The sequence below is a fragment of the Desmodus rotundus genome, chromosome 2 (assembly GCF_022682495.2).
Source record: "Desmodus rotundus isolate HL8 chromosome 2, HLdesRot8A.1, whole genome shotgun sequence".
NCBI classification, from domain to species: Eukaryota; Metazoa; Chordata; class Mammalia; order Chiroptera; family Phyllostomidae; genus Desmodus; species Desmodus rotundus.
In genome coordinates, this window is record NC_071388.1 from 106743373 (window position 1) to 106760513 (window position 17141).

The following is a 17141-nucleotide window of genomic DNA, read 5'->3' on the forward strand; positions in this document are numbered from 1 at the left end:
CTGGTGCCTGCTGAACCCATCCTCATGCAATTCATTACAAAAACTACAAACCACAAAGCATAAAAAGGACGTTGAATTTAAGGTCCGGGATTTCTGAGTGCATATGAATTCAGTGATGCTGTACTGTCACTCTCCCCACCTCCCTCCTCCGCCCCCCTCTACCCGTCACCCTTTCTCGACTGGGTGAGGGTAAGAGTGAACTCTGGGAGTGCTGACGCCCTAAATCTGCTGTTTGGGTAACCTCGGTACCGCTTCGGGAAGACAATGGGTGCAACTCATAAAACAAGGACTTTAGGATCAGATAACCCCATTGCAAGCCTTACTGGGTGAGTGACCTTCGGACTTCCTAAGCTCCGTTTCCTCCTAGAGAAATAGGGATCATAAGGACTTCCTGGCAAGACTGTTAAAGGGAGGAAGCACACATAGGGCCCTATGCTCCAGCACGTCTTCCTTCCCTTGCAAGAACCCAGAGGCTCTCTTCTGGAAAGCAGGGACCTGGATGAGGCGCACACTGGCCCTCTGCATCCCAGATTTCCTGGGTGCCTGTCCTTTTTCCTGTAGATTAAGCTCAAGGTTGGGAAGGGTGGGCTGGGGGGAGGAACTGGCGGCCTCCTCTGAGCTCCACGGAGGTCCAGAGGCACTGAACAGAGCCCATGAACAACTGTGGGGCTAGCTGGAAGGCTCCGCATTCCAGCTGGATGGCTCGAAGTACAGCCATAGAGCGTGAAACCACAAGGTGTGAACCTGGAAGCCAGAAAACTGGTCAAGGCTTTCCGCGTCGTCCAGGGTGTCCTGCAGGCCCGCGCGCGTGCAGGCTCTTCCCACGCGGGCGCGCGCCCCATAGCTTCTACTCCCTACAGTGTCTCAGGCACGCTCCGCGTCCCGCCACCGGATCCCGGGGAGCGCGCATCATCTCAACACCCGAACTGCGTGGTCGTAGGCAAGCACCCCAGTGCCTACCTCCGCCCGGCGTTACCGCGAGTGCGGTCGCCGGGAGCTCAGCTCCCTCGGTTCCCGCGCTCCGGCCCCGCCGAGGCCCAGGAAGTAGCCCGAGGCCGCGGCCCTCGCCCCGCCCCTCTCGCTCCCGCGCCCATCACCTGCTGGCCGGGCGGGTGGGCGGGGACGGAGGACGCCAGGGGGAGCGAGCGGGCTGCCGGGTCGCGGGAGGTGAAGTGGAGCGAGGATGGCGGCGCTAGCCCAGGGGCTGCCGCAGCTGCTGCTCGCGCTCTCAGTGCTGCTGACGCTGGGCCCCACTGCCGCGGCGGCGGCCAAGCTCAACATCCCCAAAGTGCTGCTGCCCTTCACGCGGGCCACGCGCGTAAACTTCACGCTGGAGGCCTCGGAGGGCTGCTACCGCTGGTGAGGCGCGGCCGCGGCCCGCGGCGGGAGGCTGGCGGGCGTGCTGCAGGTGCGCCGCGGACTAGTCCCGCGTGACCTGAGAGCGCTTTGCCTTTGGGCTGGGGCTGGCGCCGGCGCCGGACGGCCCACGGGGCGGTCGGGCGCTCCCCAGCAGGCGCGCGCGCAGCAGGTGCGGCCGGGCCACCGGGCCACGGGGCCACCGGGCCTCCGGGTTTCCCTGCCTCAGCGGCTGGTCGAGCGTGACCTGGCGGCGTGCAGGCGGGTAGCCGCCACTGCGCATGGCACCACCGGGTCTCTGCGCCGCCTCGCGGGAACCGAGCTGCCTGGGCCTGGCTGGTCGTGACCTGCGTGGTTTGTGGCTTGTTTGGTGGGAGAGGTCTCACCCACCTCACCCAGGCTGCCTGACTCTGGGACAAGGGTTCTCAGGACTTCCCCATAGGGAATGTAATGTACTGGAGCTCCTGGGCTCGGGATTGGCGTCCTGTAGTCTTCTTGTTCTGGGCTCCAGGGAGCAGGTGGACAAGGCCCTGCCAAGCTCTAGTCAGGAGACAAAACTTTCTTGAGATTGTCTTGTGGCAGTGGACTCATCTCTGGCACCACATTGCTGTGGGAATTGGGTTTGTGGAGAAGTGTGTAAGGCGTGTGTGGGAGTCAAGTAATATTCCTGCAGCATCTTTGGGAGGAACATAAACCTGTGATGAAAGGTCTTCAGGAAAAAATACTAGGGATCCATTTGACAGACGAGAAGTGAGACACAAGGGAGTGGTTGGTGATTCACTTCCAGGTTTCCCAGATTGGAGTTAGCCCTGAGTCCTCAAACGCAATCCTTGTTCCACGCCTCCCCTCCTGGCTTCCCAGGGGAACCCAGGAATTCTACACTTATTGTAGGGAGTATCATCTGAGAAACACCAGATACTAATGAAACTAGAGGGCTCAGTTGCCCCTCTCCACATCAGGGAGACCTGGCTAGGCCCCTGGCTGAGCAGAGTGATGTGGTCCAGCCTTTTGTCCCCACTCACATTTCATTGGCAGAGCTTGCCAGAGTGAAAAGGGGGAGGCAGTCCCGGCCCAGACAGCCCACATGATACACCTTTGCTCCTCCCTTTCTTTCCCAGTCTCAAAGCTGGGTCAGAGTTGAGGCTCAACAAGGTGGGGATCCCATTACAGCAAGTGTGTGTGTGTGTGTTTTGTTTGTTTGAATATTTGTCTGTGCAAGTATGTTGCCCAGAGGAGCATTCTTCCTTACTTGCTCCTTTTTATTTTCTGAAAGTTGGCCTCCTAAATTAAGGACATGCTATGTCAGCCATTTTCATTTTGGGTTTAGTGTCTTGTGTGCCTTGAGCGTCTTATTTCTGGCTTGCTTCAGAGGCTCATCTGTGGCTTGAAATTTTCTGTATCCCTGTCTAGGACCTTGTCGTGTATGGGAAGACCAGCTGTTAGTCCATCCTTTGCAGGAGACACATGCTTACTCTCTGGTTGAAGTTGTCAGTTCTCTTAATATATGGGCAAGAAAGAGGAAGCTGGTTATTAAAAACAGCTGGCTTCAAGTGAATACATCCATTTGGATGTATTTATATGCTACTTCCTTTGAGATTCTATATCTGTACTTCTTTTCCCCCTGAAGTAACAATTTTTTTATTTTATTTTATTTTTTTACCTAATTGTATTTTCTTCTGAAAGGAGCTGATGGACCAGGAGATTTTAATTTACATGTACAGCTTCTTATGAGGAAGGGGAAGAAAACATTCTTAGGCTCTGGTGCATCAGAGAAGCATTAAGTGCATTATATTAAATAACTTGTTTTGCATCTGATCTATAGTGTTTATTGAAAGTGTGTGACTACTCATCTTATGTGTCTCCTCAGAGATGTTTGGTGGCTGTGATTTTCCCCTTAACATCATAGAGAAACCTTCTATCAATTAAATACTGAAGATGTTTCTTTTTTGTTTTTAGTAATGCTGTTCTATTTTCATCATCTATTGTTTAGTTCAGCAGTTTTTACCCTTTTTCATCTCATGGCACAAATGAACAAATGACTAAAATGTTGCGGCACACCAAAAATTATAATTTTTGCTGATCTGACCAAAAATAGGTATAATTTTGATTCATTCACATTGGATGGCTATTGTGTTAGTTGCTGTCATTTTAAAAAATTTGACAATCTGAGGGAAAAGAGGTCAGTGCGCCTGACTAAGGAGTCAGGTATTGCATGTTTTAAAAATTCTTGAGGCACGGCGGTGTTAAATGACTGGCTTAGTTGATGTGCAGACAAGCTGTATGTCTTCAATAATCTAAACCTGGGAAGAAAATATCCTCTGCATCCAAGGAGTTCATTTTTAAGTCTCTGTGATGAAACATAAAAAAGTATCGATGCTCCTGAACCTTGGGGTTATTTTTGCTCATTCTTGAATTTGTGGCCAAGCTCCAAGTTTACAGAAATCACCACATGCCTGAGCCAAGAACGTTTACTTTTGCTGTTTCTTGATTTTATAACATCTAATAATTGGACAGTTTTAGGGCCAGAGAAACCATAGAGATCATCCAGTCTGAACTGCCTTCAGTCTAAGCCTCAGAGAGAGACATGCTGTAGGAGATCTCCTATAAACTGTCATGGTCTGTGAACTGAGAAAGATCCACAGGACTCTTCCTGACCCACCCCATTCAGGAGTTTACGGCCTCTGGCTAATTTGCCAGATTAATTGAATCCCTCCAGCTGTATCCAGCATTACTGGTTATGTAACAAGTTCCTGATTCTTTTTCTGGTTTTTTTGTGTTATTGAAAGTGCTCCGTAAAGTGTATTTCATTAGGTCCTTTTTAAGGTATCCTTTATATTAAAAAATGACATTATATAGAAAATTGACAAAGTAGAGAAAAAGAGAAATAGATCATAATTCTTGAACTGTAATATAGTCAATCAGTCACCATTTTGGTTTCCTTTTAATAACATTTTTTTCCTCAAAGCGCAAACCTGATATTTAGGCCACTGGTAACCTGTTTCTCTTTCAACCACCAGCTAAAATGAAAGCCCAAGTATTGTTCTATGTTGTTTCAGAATCTTCCTAAGTGTTCAGAGTCTGGACACTGTTCTGTTGGGTAGATGTTGCATTATCTGCTTATTCCTTTACTTGTGGTTGAAGTTCTATGGTTTCTGGATTCTTCAGTGGACTGCCTTATCTTGGAGAAAGTGAGTGTTTTAGGTTGGCTTCCCAGAAGTAGAGCTTAAGACAAGGATTTAGTATGTGAGGTTTATTAAGAGGATGCTCTGCTGAGAAGTGGGAAGGGAAGATGAGTGAAGATGTGGTCTCTGAGAAAGTCTAGCCTTGGGCTGACCCATGTGATGCCCCTGCAGTTGAATTGCACTACAGGTTGTCCTCCCTTGGGTTGGGGGTAGGAGGAAGAAGGTGAGGGAGAGGGGGAGTGGATGGGGGAAGACCAAGTTTTTTACCCATTGGCTGCTCCTGGGAGAAGGGGGGTGTATGCAGCCTTGCAGGCCTCTGGGTGAAGCACTCCTATGGCTAAGGGTGTTTGATTAGACAAGGTTACAGGTGTAAACTGTGAGCACCAGTACTCCCCCATCTGCCTGGTAAAGAGCACCAGGTAGGACATACACAGTGTGCACTAAACCCAAAACCAAGCTGTGCACAGACTTCTTCCTCCTCTCTCATGCCAGAAACTCTTCCTGGGGCAACTTGGATTTGCCAGGCTTGGTCCTGAACCAGGTTGCATCCTCTTAACACGGCCTAGGTACTTCTCAGCCACAAGTATAAGGATTTGGGGGGAGGCAAGTGGGAGCCCTTTCTGCTGCATGGGCCCTGTACAGTGGAGCTTGTCCTTGGAGTATTCTGTGACCCTGTCAGAATCAGTGGGCATGAAAGACCCTATAGTGATTTTGTTCTTGCTGACCCACCACTGTGGGCAAAGAGAGTCCAGCACCTCCCTGGGCTATGCACTTCTCAGGGTCCTTCTGCCTGACCCCAGCAGGAGGAAGCAGCAGCTAGTCACAGTGTAGCACTTTGCAGGGTGAAGGTGTGGGAGAGAGGGTGAGGTGAAGGTTTCCTGTGGCTCCTCCTAAGGCCCCTCTACATACTGAGCTAATTTGGAACATCATCTGGCCCCTATGCCTTCTGCTGGGTTCATGGACTCAGCCTGCAGGTCAGAGGCAGTTCACGTGTTGGAAGCTGGATGGGTAAGGCGACAGGACCTGAGGGAAACTGGATAATTAGGCTCTGACATTAAAATAAAAAATTTACAATGTAGAAGCTTAACCAAAAGAAAAAAAAAGGTTTAATTCAACTGGAGGCCCACCAGTTTGCAACTTCCATACCCTTTCATTGGGCCATCTCTGGCCCATAACTGTTCCCCTGGTCTGGAGTATTTTCCCCTTGACACTCCATTTGTAGGCACTGTTCATCCTTACATATGTAGACCAATCTCTCTTCTCCTCTCTTCTTCAGGGGCTTGGAATGGTAAACCGTGGTTGCGTGTTCTTACCTGGGGGTCGTGTTTGGTGTTATTTCTGGCAAAGATGCCAAAGCATCTGCAGTGCCCAGGACAGTGCTCACAGTGAAGAACCATCCTGCCCGAATGCCCTAGGGACAAGCATAACGACAACCATATTTCACAGATGAGGTCTGGGGATTCACTTAACAGATAGGTGATGAATATTAGTAACTGTTACTATGAGCCAGGCACTGTTCCAGGTCCTGGGCATGTGACAGTGAGCAAGCAGATGAGACCCTCCTTTCCTGGGGCATATAGGTGATTGTGGGAGTTAGATAATAAACTAAAATGAAGTACATGGCTACATTTCTTAGGGTGATACGTCTATGAGGACATAACAGCGTGCTGTGGTAGATAAGGGCTGAAGGAGGTCAGTGCAGGAGAGGGCAGTCAGGAGAAGCCTCTTTGGAGCTGAACTGGGACCTGAGTGGGCACCAGCTGGAGGGAACAGCAAGTGCAAAGGCCCTGGAGAGGGGCTAAACTTGTTGGAAGAGCACAAACAAAGCAGGTTTGGTGAGGGAAAGGGTGTTAGGAGGTCAGGTTAGAGAAGTAGGGAGAGGCCAGGCCATGTGGGACCTTGTGGCCTATGGTTAGGAGACAGGAGGGGGTTGCCAGGGTCAGGAGTTGGGTGGGGTTAGCCTGGGACTGGTTGTCTGGGCCTTGCCCTCCCCTCTGCATCCGGCCCTGTGGGTTGCTTGCGGCTTTGGTTCCGCAGGACTGGTGGAACCTTGCTCAACTCCCTTCATGAGACCCACAGAGGGAGGTGCCTTGAAGTGTGTGTTGCCTTCAGTTGACCTGGTGCCTGGGCTGTTTACCTCCTGCTTCCTCTTTAGGTTTCCCACTCTGCCCTAGCCTGCAGGCCCTAACTCTGCCCAGGGGGGGCTGGACCCTGCAGGTAGATGGAGGGTGCACTCTCATTTCCACTGCCCCACCCACCTCCATTCTTTTCACACCTCTCACTTTTTTAAATGTCGTTTTCTGGCCCCCTGTTCTCTGCTTAGCTCCTGTTCCTGTGTTGTGAAGAGTGGGGAACTGGTGCCCCCCAGAGCACCAGACATATTCTGTATGCCAATGGGCTTTATGTGATGTTAAAACTTTACCCTTTCAAAATTCAATGTCAATCTTTTAGAGTTCTTCAAGATAAGTTTACTTCTGTTATCAATATGTTGTTTACATTTTTCTTTAAAAATTGTGCTAAAATATACATTTCATAAAATTTACCTTCTTAAGCATGTTTAAGTGATTGGTGCAGTGGCATTAAGTACCTTCATACATTTGTGCAACCATCACCACCATCCATCTCCAGAACTCTTTTACTGATCCCTAACTGAAATTCTGTACTCCTCAAATGCTAACTCCTCATCCCCCTCCTTGCAGCCCCTGCAGCCATCATTCTACTTTCCCTAACACCTTTTAATTATTTGCTTGCCTTCAGGGAGAGCAGGCAGATGGCTCAGAACCCCTTCCCAGAATCAAGTAACATTGCTTTGATTCACGTTTGTTTTTATGGTTACTGCAGATGTATGGCACATGATAGGAGCTTTCTATTTACAGCAATGATGTAAGGTTTCCTTTAATGTACTGTTTCCGTAAAGAAGAATCAATTCAAGGGAAAAAATAAGAATAGGGTATAAGGGTTACCTGGTTGTGACTAGATGCAGGAGAGCAACATACAGAGAGGGGCCCAAAGGTGAGGAAGGGCTGGCAGAGGTGCAGGTGTCCGGGCAGCTGCCCCCACAGCCAGAGGCACATGTCCAGAGGCAGGGGCTTGGAATATTGTAGAGCACAGGTGGCAAACACAAGGCCTGAGGGCCCTCCACCTTGTTTTATCTGGCCCAGCACCTTGTTTCTACCCCTCGGCAGTGCCAAGCTCTCACTTAACTGTTAAGGAGTAGTTACATTTATACAGTCCTGAAATTGCATTCGGTCCTTTGAAGGCAACCTCGAGGCTGATGTGGCCCCCAGTAAAAATGAGTTTGACACCCCTGTTGTAGAGGGTATGTGGCAGAGGGAACCAAAATAACAGAAGCAGTTTTTCTGTTAATCCCTTAACATGTTATTCCCCACCTAGTTCTAAAAACAAAACTTAACCCTTTTTGGTAGGAATGATGACCACTACTCAGATGGGGAGCCAGAGACCAGGAACCTCACAGACATTAGAAGGACCACTTTCAAAACCAGGTCACTGGTTCTAGAGGCAGCTCAGACCTGGGAGGCGAGAGGAAGTGAGACAGCACTTCTCAACTAATGGTTGGTTTACCTAGTTCCTTCAAGAGGGTTTTAGAAAAGTTAGTGACACTTTAAAAGCATTTATGGTAGTAGAGTGTTTGAGGAGGAGGTTGAGGCCATCTTCTGCCCAAATCTGGAAGCCCAGCCCCTCCCTGTGGGCAGCCCAGGTAGGGATGGGGAGCCTTTGTCCTTGTTTTGTACAAACCATGTGTCCAGACCAAGGGTCTAGAGCCAGGCTGGACTGAGTCATTTTTCTAGGAGTATGAACGTGGATAGGTTCTTCAACATCCATGCAGAGGTTTCCTGATATACCAAAAGGGGGTTTTAATAGAATTGTTGGAATGCAAATGAAATGTCTGTGCTTGACACATAATAAATGAAAGTTTTTTTCTTTTTAAAAAATATATATCCAATTGTTTGAATGAAATAAGGCAACAAACCTTAAAAGAATTCAGTCAGGGGGATTTTGTTTGTGCAAATTGTTCTCACTGTATGTGACAAGAAACTCAAACTACAATAGTTTAATAAAACAATGAAGTTGTTCTGGCTCATCACCCTGCAAGCGAAGTAGAATTTTTGTTTGGGCTTCTGTGTCACAGTGCCTCATTAGCAGGAATTGGCCTCTCAGTCCTTAGGTCTTAACTTTGACAAGGTCTCTCCTGGGGTAGCAAGATAATACTTCCAGCCCTGCAGCTCTCAGAGTCAAGTCTAGTGAGGCACACGCTTAGGTCTGAAACCCCCTCCAGCTAATACAACACACGGATGATTGACCAGGCCCTGGTCACCTGTTTCCCAGTGTCCAGAGGAGTGTAAGGATTCTGGAGCCTCATGGGCTGAGAGTGGAGAAGAGGTGGCACCCACAGAAAGGCTGGCTGCCATTACTGAAAGAGGTTGGTGGAGGCTGGTCCTCCGAACCCAGCACAGGTACCCTACAGGAGTAACACCCAAGCGTGTGCATTGGCATCACTCACCTGTTCATTGAGCTGTTTAGGTATAGGTGTGTGTGTGTGTGTGTGTGAGAGAGAGAGAGAGAGAGAGAAAGAGAGAGAGAGAGAGAGAGGAAAAGAGACAGAGACAGAGACAGAGATAGAGAGATAGCAGATGTACCCTGGGCTCTCCTGGGGTGCTTGCGGGGAACTGCCGTGATCTGGGCAGAGGTCATGGTGGGTTGTGAGTGAGAGTGCTGAGAGGAAAGGAGGCAATGTAGCTATGTGGCCAGCATTGAGCTTCAGTTTCCCCAGCTTTAAGGTGGGTGCCTTGGACCCACCTCCTGTGTAGGACTTTGGGAATGGTTATGAAAACACTTGGAAATGCATAGAGTCCTTGGTGCCTTCTCATCCATTAAGGACACTTGGTAAAATTAAGTTTATAATTATAAATATTCTTGTAAAGAAAACTCTAATTCCAGATGGCTCTACCTATAAATTCTGTGAACATTTAAGGAGGAAATATACAAATCCTTTATAAACTCTTTCAGGAAAGAGAAGGAATGATCATTTCCTAGCTCATTTTTATAAGACCAACATTACACTGATTGCAAGTCAGATGGAAACATTACAAATAAAAGAAATCTGTAGACCAAAAGCACAAAATCCCTTAACAAAATACTAGCAAATCCATTCCAGGAAAATATTAAAAGGATAATGTATCATGACCATCTGGGGGAAAAGACCAGTAGTGCAAGGCTGGTTTAACATTAACAAAACTATCAGTGTAATTTACCGCATCAACAAAATGAAGAAGAAAAGTCATATAATCATCTCCGTAGGTGCAGAGCATTCAGCACCCATTCATGATAAAAATTTGCAGCAAACTAGAAATAGAAGAGATTGAGTCTATAACCTGACAAAGGACATCTACAAAATCTTGTGCCAGAGTCATATGCTAGTGCAGTGGGGCAAGAAATGAACCAGCCATAGGGTCTGTCCTTGCTCTCATGTTTGGAGGAAGTTGGACAGGGAAGAGCATTATTACCAAGCCATTGTCCTGGAGCCTTTGAACTTGCTGATTCTTTTCCCCAGACTACTCCTCCCGGTGTCCAAGAGTCCATGCCTGCCTCTCCTTTACAGACGTGTGGGTCTCTGCTCCCACGTCACCCTCTCCAAGTTCTTACTGTGCTGCTGAAAATTACAACCTTTCCCTTCCCTGCTTTATGTTTTCCATAGCTCTATTTCCCAAGATTCCATATTCATTCATTTTGTTTATTCTGTTCTCTTCCCACTAAAATGTAAGCTCTGTGAAGGTGAAGATTAATGTATATTTAGTACTTTGTTGTATTCCCAGCACTTAGAACGGTAATTGGGACATTGCATATAACCCAATGAATGTGGATTCAGTGAATGAATAAATGAATTGGGGACCCCATTGTGGACCAGTGGTATTGGATGTGTCCATGGAAGAGTTGCTGTTTGCCATGGGCCATAGAAGTTGGGCAACATGAGGGTGGGTGAGAAGGCCATGTGAAATGTTAATGTTAGCATTAATTTTGTTAATGTTAAACCAGCCTTGCACTACTGGTCTTTTCCCCCAGATGGTCATGATACATTATCCTTTTAATATTTTCCTGGAATAACAAAAGGGAACAACAAAAGCAAAGGAATGGAGGCAGGGAGGTGAGAAAGATGGAAGGAAGGGAGAGGCTTCTCAGCAGAGTTTAGACTTGAAGTCAGAAGCTTCAGGCTCTTGCCAGCAATGTGACCTTGGATCAGGAACCCTCTCTTGGGACTGGAGTTTTGCTTGTGGCTCTGAGGGGGGTGGGATGGGGATGAGGGGTTGAGGAGGCTGCTGTTGGGACCCTGACAACAGGGATCAGGGTGAGGCTCCATTAAGAGAAAGGGATGAACAGGGTCAAGCATAAATGATGACAATATAGAAGGGCCCACATTTTCTTAATTTTTTTAAAGAGCAAAGTTCCTGTGCTTGGAATCATAACAAATACTGCAGGGCCACAAGCCCTTTATTTGGGAGCCTCCTTTTGTTTTCTGAACTTGAGAGCTTACTATGTGCAAAGCCCTGTGATAAGAGCTTCATTACGTATTTAAACCACTCCAACTCTTTGCAGCAGGTACTATTTTTATTCCCATTTTGTAGAAGAGGAATGGAGGCCCAAAGAGGTTAAATCATTTGTTCAACATCCCACAGCTGGTGAGTGGCAACACCCTGCTGTTTTAAGGACTTCACCATCCAGCAGTTATCAGTAGAGAACTGAGCAAGCCATGTTGCCATCCCAGAGTGCTACTTTACCCTCAGCATCAACTGATCGGGTGATGTCCACCACATTCGAGAGGGCAATCTGCTTAGCTCAGTCTACTAGTGTAAATGATAATGTTATCCAGAACACAAGGGGCCCAGAGACAGACCTTAACACTTTCATGTGGCCTATGGGGAGTGTTCTTGAGTGTGGATGGTGGGACAGACACGGCAGCCAGCAGTTGGGATGCATGGAAGAACCAAGTGTATGCAAGTTGGAGCAGCACACACCTTCTTTGAGGAATGATGGCCAATTTAAACTGTGGGGCACACAAAGACTCTTCAGCAGAAGAGCCATATGAGCCAGGACCTCTTTCTTTGGCAGAACGTGATGCTGCATCCAAGTGAATTGGGCTGTTGGAACAGGGGACCTGGCTCTGGTGGCAGCAGATTACAGTGTGGATCCACCAGACCCTCACTGTGAGGGGGACAGTGAGGCCAAGGACACATCATTGCTGGATTCTGTGTTTTTTGTGCTCCTTAAAAGTATAGCCAAAGCAAATGGCTTCAGAATATCCAAGAAAGAGATAACTAAAAAGAACCTTCTGCTCATTATAGAAACACCACCTAGGTTGTCATAATCCTTCTGTGGTATTGGGTTGAGCCCTTCCAGCTTCAGGTGGAGTGATTTGGAGCCCAGAGGAATTCCCAAATGAAGTTGGGTATGTGGCTGTCCACACCCTGGTAGTTTGCCATGCCAGCTGCTGACTTTTTTCAGCACTTTAGCATTTATTATAAAGTGTTTCCAGCCTTCCTGCCAGCCCTGTGAGGATCAGTCTGGCTCCCACTGCATGGAGCTCAGCCCAAGTTGAATAGGGGCAGGGATTCCAGACTGCTTCAAACTTGTGTTGGGGCTCTTCCCCCTACAAAGGATCCCATTGTCTTCAGGCTGGAACAGCCACCCTGCTGCAGGCCTGCGGCAGGGTGGGTGCTTCCTTCCCAAGCTGCTGGAGGTAAGGCCTGCTAATTTGTCTCATCTCCAGGGTGTACTTACTGCCCTTGGGTTAGCCCTCAGTGCCAAGAGCCTTTCTGAAGAGATGACAGGAGGGCTCAGCACCTGCCACCTCCGCCCCACCCCCCATCCCGCACCCAGCCAGCCCTTGGCAAGGATCAGAAGATGCCTACAGGGAGTGGTGAGTGAAGAGCACCACCTGACTGGCTCTCCACCTGAGTCCAGTCTCCAGAGCTGGCTGTCGAATCCCATAGTCACTCGCCACTTGTGACCTGTGAGTGCTTGACATGCCACTGGGGCCACATGTTGAATGGTGATATTTGGGGTATGTTGGGTTAAGTAATATGTATTATTAAAATTAATTTTACCTGTTATTTTTCTTTAATAAGGTTTTTTAATAGGGACTTTTAGAAAATAGGGATGAATGGACTTCTGGCCAAGATGGAGGCATAGGTAGATATACTTTGCCTCCTTGCACAACCAAAAGGACAGCAAATTTAAAAACAAAAAATAACCAGAACTGCCAGAAAAAATTGGACTGTATGTAAGTCCAACAACCAAGGACTTAAAGAAGAAACATTCATTCAGACTGATAGGAGGGGCAGAGATGATGTGCAGCAAGGCGGTGGCTGGAAGACTAGGCGGTACCACATTTGCGTGCAGATAAACTGGGAGGACCAACTTGGGAGTGAGACAGACTGCATAACCTAGGGTTCTAGCATGGAAAAAGAAAGCCTCAAAACCTCTGACTTTAGAAACATGTCAATGTTGTGGCTACGGGAGAAACTCCCAGCCTCACAGGAGAGTTTGTTGGAGAGAACACAAGGTTCAAAAATGACAGCAAACTCACAGTTATTAATGACCACACATAAAACAAAAATGAGAGCAAACTAGGCAAACAACTAGAACATGAGGGTTGTCAATAAGGGAGTGGGAGGGGGAGAGGGGGGTAAAGGTATAGAGAATAAGTAGCATAGATGATAGGTGGAAAATAGACAAGGGGAGGGTAAAAATAGTGTAGGAAATGTAGAAGCCAAAGAACTTATGAGTATGACCCCTGGACATGAACTATGGGGGGGGGGGGGGGACGTGGGAGGGAGGGGGGTGGGCAGGATGCAGTGGAGTGGGAGGGAATGGGACAACTGTAATAGCATATCAATAAATATATTTAAAAAAAAAAAAAAAAAAAAAAAAAAAAAAGAATGTACACAAAACTACCCACCTGGGAATCAGCACCAGAAGGCCCCAATTTGCTTATGGGATAGCAGCACTGTTCCCTCTCTGACCCTTCCCCCACATACAGTGCCACAACACAGTGACCTGGGTTGACCCACCTGCCTTGGCAAATACTTAAGGCTCTGCCCCTTACAACATAACAGGTGTGCTGAGACAAAGAAATATGGCACACATGAAAGAACAGATCAAAACTCCAAAAATAGAACTAAGTGATGAAGAGACAGCCAACCTATCAAATGCAGAGTTCAACACACTGGTAATTAGGATGCTCACAGAAGTGATTGAGATGGTTGCAATATAGAGGAGAAAGTGAAGGCTATGCAGAATGAAATAAAGAAAAATATACAGCCCTGGCTGGTGTGGCTCAGTAGATTGAGGGCTGGCCTGTGAACCAAAGGGTTGCCCTTTTGATTCCCAACTGGGGCACGTGCCTGGGTTGCGGGCCAGGTCCCCTGCGGGGGATGCGTGAGAGGCAACCACACATTGATGTTTCTCTCTCTGTCCCCCTCACTTCTTCTCTTTAAAAATAAATAAATAAAATCTTTAAAAAGACATAAAACTAATAAAAATATTTTTTTTAAAAAGGAAAAATCCACAGGGAACCAACAGTGAAGGGAAGGAAACTGGGACTCACATTAACGATTTGGAGCAGGAGGAGGAAATAGACATTCAATCAGAACAGAATGAAGAAACAAGAATTCAGAAAAATAAGGAGAGGCATAGGAACCTCCGGGACAACTTTAAATGTTCCAACATCCCAATCATAAGGGTGCCAGAAGGAGAAGAGGAAAGGCAAGAAATTGAAAAGTTACTTGAACAAATAATGAAGGACAACTTCCCCAATCTGGCAAAGGAAATAGACTTCCATGCAGTCCAGTAAGCTCAGAGAGTCCCAAAGAAGCTGGACTCAAGGAGGAACACACCAAGGCACATCATCATTACATTCCCCAAGATGAAACAGAAGGTGAGAATCTTAGAAGCAGCAAGAGAAAAGGACACAGTTACCTACACAGGAGTTCCCATATGACTATCAGCTGATTTCTCAAAAGAAACCTTGCAGGCAAGAAGGGACTGGAAAGAAGTATTCAAAGTCATGCAAGGCAAGGACCTACATCCAAGATGACTATCCAGCAAAGCTTTCATTTAGAATGGAAGGGCAGATAAAGTGCTTCCCAGATAAGGTCAGGTTAAAGGGGTTCATCATCACCAAGCCCTTATTCTGTAAAATGTTAAAGGGATTTATCTAAGAAAAAGAATATAAAAAATATGAACAGTAAAATGACAACAAACTCACAACTATCAACAAATGAACCTAAAAAGTGCAAAAACAAAGTAAGCAAACAACTAGAACAGGAACAGAATCACAGAAATGGAGATCACATTGAGGGTTATCATCAGGGAGTGGGAGGAGGGAGACTGGGGGAAAAGGTACAGGGAATAAGAAGCACAAATGGTAGGTACAAAATAGACAGGGGGAGGTTAAGAATAGTATAGGAAATGTAGAAGCCAAAGAACTTACATGTACAACCCATGGACATGAACTAAGGAGGGGGACTGCTGTCTGGGGGGCGTGCAGTGTGTAGGGGGAAAAGGGTAGAAAAAAATGGGACAACTGTAATAGCAATAAAATATACAAAAAACTAGATATAATATTTTCAACCATTAGACTGACACATAAAATGTTGACAACATGAAAAAAAAGGGATGACTTGGAAGAGAAGAATTTTAGGGCAGTGCAACTACTCTGTTTGATACCACGATGGTGGACATATGTCATTATATGTTTGTCCAAATCCATAGAATGTACAATAGCAAGAGTGAACCCTTGTGTAAACTGGACTCGGGGTGATGATGACGTATCCGTGTAGGTTCATCATCTATAACAGATGCACCATCGGGTGGGGGAGCTTGATAGTGGGGAAGGCTGTGCATGTGTGGGCGGGGTGCATAGGGGAAATGTCTGTACTTTCCACTCGTTGCTGTGAGCTTAAAACTACTCTAAAAAAAGAGTTTATTAAATTAATTTTACCTGTTACTTCTTTTCATAAGTCAATTAGAAAATTTTAAGTGTGATTCACCTCATATTTCACTGGATACAGATGCTTTAGGGCAGTGGTCCCCAACCTTTTTGGCACCAGGGACTGGTTTTGTGGGGGAGAATTTTTCCATGGATTGGGGTGGAGGAGGATGGTTTCAGGATGATTCAAGCACATTACATTCAAGCTCACCTCCTGCTCTGAGGCCCAGTTCCTAACAGGGCCAGATTGGTACCAGTCTGTGGCCCGGAGGTTGGGGACCCCAGCTTTAGGGACCATACTTGCACTTGTCCTGCAAGCAGTAGGTACCAAGTGAAAGGTGCAGTGTTTCCAGTCAGGCTTTCACAGCTGCCTGGGCATCTCAGTAGCAGACCATGGAAGGACTGCGGTAGGTGGGGTGGAGATTCCAGGTCTACAACTTGAGCTAGAATAACTCTGTTCTTATGTGTATTGATTTATTGGGGCTCTGCCTGAGATTAACTCAGTGCTGTGAGGGAGCGAGAAAAAAAGGTGCTCTCCCTAATTTATTCTTGAGGAGAGTAAGGCTCAGAGAGAGGGGTGGGTTTTATAGCCCAGACCGGGAGTCCAGACCTCTAGTTCCCAGGGACTATTAAATAAGACAAACTACACTGTTTCTCAAGATAGAAGCAGGAAATGATGAATTGCTTTTTTTTCCCCCGCAACAGACTTGATTTTTTAGAGCAGTTGTAGGTTCATAAAAAAATTGAACCAAATTACAGATTTCACATATAGCACTCCTCCTCACAGCATCCCCCATTGTTAATGTCCCACACTAGAGTCGTGAATTTGTTATAAGTGATGAACCTACGCTGACACATTATTTTCCAGAGTCCATAGTTTACATCCCAGTTTATACTAGGTGTTGTAAATTCTGTAGGTTTGGACAAATGTATGACGGCTTGTATTATTATAGTCTCATACAGGATAGTTGCACTGCCCTAAAAATCCTGTACATTCTGCCTATTCTTCCCTTCCTCCCATCTTTTTAAAAAATTTAAAACTTTGAATAATTTTAGGTTTACAGGGGAATTACAAAGATAATACAGAGTTCCTGTAAACTTTTTTCCCAACTTCCCCAAATGTTGACATCTTCCATAACGAGGAACACTTGTCAAAATGAAGAAATTGACATTGGTACCAGTGGACAGTTCACTAAACTCTGGGCTGTTTGGATTTAACCAGTTTTTCCACTAAGGTTCTTTTCTGTTCCTGGACCAAATCCAGGATCCTGCATTGCATTTATTTGTCCTGCCTGCTTTGATCTGTGTGAGTTTTCTAATCTGTTCTCTTGCTTCCACAGCAAGTGTTGTGTGTGTACGTATGTGTATACAAGATTTAATGAGCTTTGACAATACTGTTAGAGTTCCAAATCTGTGACTAGTTAAATGGGGTGTGTTTCTAGCACAGTGTGAGCATTTTGACACAGGTACCTTTTCTTACCTCTTGTGTATTCTTGTCCACTTTGTTGTCTGCCTTTAGTCTCTGAAACTCTCTTTTCTCTGAAGTCTCTCAATGAGGGGACCACAATTGCATTTCCTCAGAGGCTTAGACTTCTTTC

The 17141-nt window shown here is 46.6% G+C and overlaps 1 protein-coding gene across 4 annotated transcripts in view; it reads left to right on the top strand.

Moving 5' to 3' along the window:
* The first annotated feature begins 227 nt into the window (after positions 1 to 227).
* Positions 228 to 17141, top strand: part of NUP210 (nucleoporin 210) — a 115911-nt gene continuing 98997 nt past the window's right edge. For 3 of the 4 annotated variants that reach the window (XM_053918524.2, XM_053918525.2, XM_053918526.2), the window contains exon 1: positions 1128 to 1359. In XM_053918524.2, the coding sequence (XP_053774499.1) occupies positions 1184 to 1359 (176 nt within the window). In that variant the 5' untranslated portion in view covers positions 1128 to 1183. Of the gene's footprint in view, positions 327 to 1127; positions 1360 to 17141 lie in introns of those variants that run through there. The other variant, XM_045185817.2, reaches the window with a different exon arrangement.